At 44.9% G+C, this 7589-nt stretch overlaps 1 protein-coding gene across 5 annotated transcripts in view; it reads right to left on the minus strand.

The window, feature by feature from the left end:
• Positions 1-7589, minus strand: part of fgfr3 (fibroblast growth factor receptor 3) — a 69331-nt gene that overhangs the window by 34616 nt on the left and 27126 nt on the right. For 3 of the 5 annotated variants that reach the window (XM_079175024.1, XM_079175021.1, XM_079175020.1), the window contains exon 4: positions 7174-7239. In XM_079175024.1, coding sequence (XP_079031150.1) covers positions 7174-7239 — 66 coding nt within the window. The remainder of the gene's footprint in view (positions 1-7173; positions 7240-7589) is intronic. The other 2 variants (XM_079175023.1, XM_079175022.1) reach the window with 1 other exon arrangement.

A 7589-nucleotide genomic window follows, 5' to 3' on the forward strand; every position in this document is an offset into this window, starting at 1 on the left:
GAGAGAGAGAGAGAGAGAGGAGCTAATTAGCATCTCAATATCTGCGCTTTAGTGTGTCTGTGTGTGTCTGTTATCAAACAAAAGTAACCCACATGGGCGGGTTCTTATCTCATCAGGACGACTCAGGTGAGATGTCAATAAGGATTCCCCTCACGAAAAAAACGGGAACCGGTTCTAAATGAGGAAAAACTCTGAATGACGATAACATCCAGAGTTCACGGTTCTGCTTTCGGTTCTTTAGAAGTTATGGAGAGAGATCTCTGTGTAAATCCTCCGCTTTCTGAAAAAGATCCACAGCGTGGCTACGTTTTACTCCAGTACATTCTGAGAACTCTTGTTGTCTCAAATGCAATAAAACCCTCACAAGTAAGAGAAGTAACACCAGCGGTTTACGTCAACATTTGGCCAACAAGCAGAACATCAATCTGCAGAGACGCTCAGTTTTCAACGGTACGTCGAGTGTTTGTCCAGCAGATAACGTTAGCGACGCCATGAGGAGTTTGATCAGAAGAATAAGGCTAATCAATGAAAGCTAATCGCTTAAATAATTGTTTGGCTGCCAATGTATTCTAAATTCTTATATTAGAGTATCGATGAGGAACCGGACCGATAAGCATCCCAAGTATCGATACCCGTCCCAAGATGTCAATCAGAGAGTTGGAATAAAATACCTGTCTGTGATTGTCTCTAATCGTCGGCATGTGCGTCTGTTTATCATAAGGCTTTTTGGCTGTTCTGATATATTTCTGACAGATTGTTTTTTTTTTTTGGCTCCTGCCATCAAACTTTGGCTTCGGCATCGCGGAGTAATTACAACCAGACCAGGAGAGAGACACATTCAGTGATGAAAGCCGAATCTTCTTAGAGAGCAAACAAACAAGAGCGTTACTTCACTCTATTGAGTGTGTGTGTGTGTGTGTGTGTGTTCACAAACTGCAACGGAGCAGTTGAAACACTGCTCACTGCTTGAGTTAGAGACTCCCCAGCTCGCCGAGGCAAACGCTCTCCACGTGCAACCACACACACACACACACACACACACACACACACACACACACACACACACACACACACACACACACACACACACACACGCGGCCTCCACCTTAAAAGGGAAATATCTGTTAGATTTCATTACTTCTCGTCTGTCTCGGCATATTTTGGAGCGACACTGCGCAGCGTGGGACAACCCTCCAAGGAGTCTGAACACATTGTTTTCTTGGCATCACGATCAGCCACACACACGCACACACACACACACACACACACACTGAGTTTTTAAACAGTCTCTCTCCTGATGTGTGGTCCTCCTGCTGCTGCTGCTGAGCCTGAAAACACCTTCCTGCTGCTGCTGCTGCTGATCCTCCAGCCACGATGATGTTTTTAACCCAAAATAGACGCCTGTGTGGAGTCAGCACGTCTCCATGGGTTTTGTCCCAAAAACACACTGAGATCTGTTTATTCACTGACCTCTAGCCGCTAAGTGCTAACTGCTGTGTTTCTGCACGAGATCACCTGTCAATCAAACCGAGTTGTCGGCGCCGTGACGAAGTTCTTCTTCGTATTTTCTAGCGATAAATTTTTCTGTGAGTGGGTCTTGTTTTTAGTTTTTTTTTTGGTCTGTTGAGAGACGGTAACCACACTGTTCTTCTTCTACTTATTCAACACCAGAAACACCATCACTTCCTGTGCAGCAGAGGGTTTTTAAGAGCACAGCCATTCTGGTTATAATGAAAAACTATATAAAAACTATACGCTACTTCTTTGAATCAGAGCTTGCGTGTCCTGACTGTTTGTGTGTTTACAGTTAACAGTAAACAACATCCTTTTATGGAACCGCTTAGCTTCAGGAGGAGAGCAAAGGGTTAAATAACAAGATAAAGAAAACCAGAATCAAAACTAAAAGTAATTATTGAAACGAGAACTACTAATGTAATAATAAATACACCTATATTTTCTTTGATTAATGCGTGAGTGTAAATAAAGTGATGTTTTGATGAAATAGATTCATTTGGGTCTCAGCATTTAAAGGAAGCTGATACAGTCACTTTGCAACGTCAGAGAGTAAAACATGAAGCCTTCTCCAATTATGAAACAGCAGTCGATATTCAAATTCAAGCGTGTTCTTGATTTACAGTAAAGCCCTCTGATCTGTGCGCTCAGCAACACTCAGGAATCCCATTCCGGGTCTAATTGGCAGGCTGGTATTTCCTCAGCAGAGGGGGGGAGAGGGGGGAGGGGGGGGGAGAGGGATCCTGAGCAAATACCCCTCAAACCCCGCAGGGACAGGGTCTTGAGGTAGCCCCTGCTCGGATATACAATCGCGGTAGTGGAAAGTGGTTTATTCTAACGTCTTCTATCAGCTCAGCAGTTACAGAGTCGCGTCCACCTGTCAGTTAACTGAGGAGGGGAGTCTCTCCGGGAGCCTAAAAATACACGACTGGACCGTTTGTTTGGTTTACACCTTCTCACACACACACACACACACACACACACACACACACTAGATATGTCAACTGGGGGAAACGTATTGTATTACAGCTACCAGTAATCATGTTATTCATCTTCATTTGAAATAAAAAAATGTAAAGCTGTTTAATTTCCTGACTTTCCTTTTCTACAAGATATCACAGTATTTGTAATCAGAATGTTCATCTTGGTTGTTTGTATGTTATCTAGCAGGGTATCTCAACATTTTAAGTGGAAAGATGTGGCACATTTATCCCATCATCGCCAGGCCGTGTGGATTCTAATGCAGATCCAGATGCTGATTAAAATTGTGTAAATACTTTCTATTATTAAAACTGTGCAGCCTTGCGGGGGGGTGCTGTGGGCCCTGACGGGTGTTTTCTTTGTATTTTGGACTAAGCATTGCAGCTACAAGTGTGTCTACGCACATGAAAAACCCACTGCAGCTCTCTGTTCACTTTTTTCCCTCCGACTCCCGGCTCTGTGTTGCGGGTCGGAGGAGCGTGACTGTGGCTCTCTATCAGCCCGACTTCAGCAATTAGCTGGAGCGGGACACACCGATCGCCGCGGCACAAGGCCGTTCAAGCGCTCAGACACCGATCTGGGGAAAAAGGAGGAGGAGGAGGAGGAGGAGGAGGAGGGGGTCCTAATTGTGTAATTGTATAATTTGCCCTCGCCGACGCCTGCGAGCACACGGGCAGATTTCATTACAGATTACACTGGGGCTCTTTGAAGGCACGCTGCCCCGGAGGGCCTGCGGGGACTCAAGGCAAACAAGAGTCGCAGGAATGGCGGCCGCGGAGCAGCGTAGCGTGGCCCGCCGTCCGGCTCTCTGCTCTCCTGCCAGGGTAAACAAGGAGGCTGCATAGCTCGGGAGCACAGCACAGATTAGGCTGTGTTAACATTCCTACCCCCCCCCCCCCCCCCCCCACACACACACACACACACTACTCTTTCAGAGTGTGTACGCTGCTTTCCATGGCGCAAGAAAATACTCACTTTAATAACCTGTATATCGCGTGAGGTTGAACTCCAACACAGCCGAGGTCTCGAAAGATAGTAATCGTCCATTATGACTCGATGTAGACAAAGACTCTTTTATGATCAATTCAGGCATGTTAAAACAAACATGTCGACAGTTTACTTTGAATATTTTTCAGATTCATATTGATATGGCCTTTCCCAGAGCAGATTGCATGAGAGATTTCACTTTCTTTTACTTTTTTTGTGCTGTTTTTGCAACACATGTGGTTTGTGCTGCCTCTCAGAATAGAAGCATCAACTTCACAGTTTGGTCATTAACTCACTGTGTCTACAAGACGGCAACCTCCGGATGTGAACAGTGAAGCTGATGCGGAAGTGTCCTAAAAACTTGCATTCTCTCTCGTGTCCACCAGGGGGCGACTCCTCTGGTTGTATAGAAGTCTATGAGAAAATGACTCTACTTCTCTCTTGATTTATTACCTCAGTAAACATTGTAAACATGAGTTTATGGTCTCAATCTCTAGTTTCAAGTCTTCTTCAATACAGCATGATGTTCATTTAGTAAATGATGGTCCATTTAGAGTCAAATAGATGCAAATAAAGCAGATCAACCAGCTGCTGTCTTTCTACTCGAATAAAAACAAAACACAAATCTGGTGTCAATGTTACAAATTGGTCGATAGCATCATTTGGGCGCAGGGATTACTGTGGCTGCCGGGCAGGCGTCTATCTCCTCTGCCTTTTTCCCAGAAGGCCGTGGGAGACAGCTGAGCGAGTCCTGGAGGCCGGTGGAGAGTGAGCTCATGACTTTCTGTGTGTCTCTCTCCTCTGAGAACAGTCAGCTGTGGCCAGCAGCATCACTTCAACTGAGTGACTTCTCTTTTGTTTCGCCATCTTCTCTCTTCTCTCACTCCGTTTCTTCTGTCTCGCTGTCAATCAGCGAATGTTTTCCATCCTCCCCCCTCTCTCCCTCATTGATAGTCTCTTTCGCCACGTCCACGTCTCTATTATCGTCCTTCTCTGCATGTGGACGCGGATGTTCTTCCGCTCACCGACTGGGACTCTCCGTCTGGCTGCGTGGCTCGTCACATGGCTCCTTCCTGCTCATAGCCTGGCTAATTAGCGGTGGCTTAGCGGACATTAAGCAGCGATAGGGGTTTAACGTTTCTGGACTAATCCCTCTCCTTTTGGCCAGGAAATCGGAGCCTCGTATGTCATGAGGTAGACTTACATCCAAAGATTAAGTCTGGCAGTCCGAGGCTATTTACTGGCATTCAGGATGTCTGCAGTAAGCCGCCGCCGCCGCTGCCACCGCTGCCACTTCGGCCCATTTAGAAAAACACTTCAGGCTTTCACCGCCAAGTGAAGCTGCGCATTCAAACACATTCAGGTTTTCACATTTGCAGGTGTTAAGCTTGTCCACAGACTCTCTCGGTACAAAGACGGCAACAGGAAGCTTTTCTGCTGCTTGTTCGGCTGCTTTCTTCTATAATCTCTCCGGATAAGAGCATCAGCTACATGCCTTAATAAAGAAAAAGGCAATCCTTAATAACAGTTGTTACCTGTTTTTGACAGCCTGTCTTTCTCAAAGCTCCCTTTGCATGCTGTCATCAGCAGCAACCGCCTCATTAAAATACAGATTTATTTCCTGCGTCCCAACAGAGAGGAAAACAGCAACTCTCCAGAAGAGACATTTTTTGGGGGGTTTGTAAAAATGAATGATTTTCTTTGCATGATGCCTTAATTAACAGCTCCTTTGCTGTTATTCAGATAGGAGAGAGAGATCAAGCCTCTCTCTCACCATGTAACGACTGTAGCCGGATCCCAGCAGACTGGGTGAAACGTTGATGGCGACCATGTGGGCGTTTGGGCTGTTTCAGCATCGCCGTCGCTGTCTGTGCTTTTTATTTTTAAGTCCAGTTGGGACGACACGGAGCTTCGCTCACAAAGAGGCTTTGATTTTCGGTTGGTGCGACCGCCTGTCGCGCCGTCACCGAAACCGGTTCCATATTTCGCCTCCGGCACCAATTTTGACGAGCGGTTAAGGTGGACTGGGATTCGGGTTCTAGATGTGATGGACTGTTTGACGCCTCTGGCATGTTTTTGGGGTTGTTTTTTCACAGCTGCAGTCCACAGTCAAGATGCAGAGTCGTCTAATCGATTCCTTCTTCTTTGAACTATTGTGAGCCGTCAAAGTACGGAAACAGTTCTAGAAATGTGTGGAAAGTTCAGCATTTGTAATGGGGTGAACATAGATCTCTCTCTTTCTGCAGGTTTCTCAGTTTCTGCGTCAGATTGTCTCCCTCGCTTCACGTCATCTCTTCCTCTATCACCTTATTTTTCACAATTTCTTTCCTCTTATTTTCTCGTCTGTCTCTGACTGTCTTGAGTCCTCACCTTCGGCTGTCTCCCTCCGCACGCTACAACAAAGGCAGCGCAGCGTTAGCGTCTGGCCGACGTGGGATTGGAGACGCTTTCCGTCCCTCTGGAGTCATGCTAGCTGACAGAACAGCGCTTGTAAAAGCACGCGCGCAGCCGGCAGGAACCATCCCTCATCCCCTCATCGTTCTTTGTTCACCTGCACCTGAACTCTGCACGTCTTCGAAATGCCAAAACAGCTCACATCACAACAGAGGGAGTGTTACCTGCCGGGGAAGAAAAAACCCCCGTCGGCTTTTGATCTGTGCGACGGTGGCGTTTAGCTCAGTGCTCTGGGGAGAAAGCTTTACTTGTGAGCACAGCGAGACGGCGCGCGGTTATGAGAGCCATATAATTCCAATTCCAGACATAAAACTCAGATCACACTCAGATAAATCTAATCAGTTGCGTCAACCCCAATGATATTTGCCAATAAAAACTCCTTTAGAAGCAACTCTTGTGGTTCCAACAGACAACATATTTTATCACAGTGACAAGTGAAGCTCTAAAATGCAGCTTTTAACTGCATTTTGCACGAAACACTACCTGTTCGTCATGTAATAAGGTTTGCTAATAATTCAGGGTTTGAAAAACAAGAATCCCTCAAGTAGCTGGAAGAGTTATAGACTTCATCAGGAGTCTGCAACCTGCAAGAATCGTGTGGAGGCGAGGAACATGTTGTTTGAATGCCTGCCAGCATACTATTATATTAGTATTATTACTATTATTTCTTAAAATTAAATACAGTCAGGTAAACATAAAAGTCTCAGTTGCTGAAATGTCCTACATAAGGAAACTCGCCTCGCCAATGAAAGCCGATAAAAAGCTAAATCTGATATAGGAATTAAGAGGAACAACCGTGGTTGAGTTATAGTTATGATTAGTCCAGCGAATTGATCCATACAACCTTTAATATTAATATAGCTCTGACAAAGATAGATTGTACAGCTGGTCTAAACTCTTCTCCAATGGAAGGGAAATAAAGTGGTAGAAAAATGAAACACCATTTAAACAAAGCTGTCTCTTGTTTGTCCTCCACAGCAGCTCACGGCTCCCGTTCAGCAGCAGGTGATGCTCATTAAGCTTAACGACGCACTTCATGCCGCCTTAATGGAAGTCAGCTTGTATTTTTGTACACATTAATACTTTAAGTGCTAAAAATAGTGTCGCTAGTGGACGAAAAAAAACCTGGAGGTTGCTTTGTTCTCTCTTCAGAATTGGTGAATGATTTGGCTTCAAAGTATCGCCTTACTTACATCCAATGACATTGTTTCACTCGAAAAAGTTAAATTAAGAATTCACCATTTCCATTACCTGCATCTTCTGGATCTTCGTCATAATCTTCATCATCACCAGACGACAGAGAGTCTTCGGAGAAAAGACAAAAGAGACAAATCAACATTTTGAACAAATCTTATTTTGCATCTGTACTCGTTCAACTTGAACTGCATAAACAATCTGATATCACAAGAGGAACATCTGATATCACAAGAGGAACATCAGATATCACAAGAGGAACATCAGATATCACAAGAGGAACATCAGATATCACAAGAGGAACATCAGATATCACAAGAGGAACATCAGATATCACAAGAGGAACATCAGATATCACAAGAGGAACATCAGATATCACAAGAGGAACATCAGATATCACAAGAGGAACATCAGATATCACAAGAGGAACATCAGATATCACAAGAGGAACATCAGATATC

Source organism: Pholis gunnellus (genome assembly GCF_910591455.1).
Source record: "Pholis gunnellus genome assembly, chromosome: 15".
NCBI classification, from domain to species: Eukaryota; Metazoa; Chordata; class Actinopteri; order Perciformes; family Pholidae; genus Pholis; species Pholis gunnellus.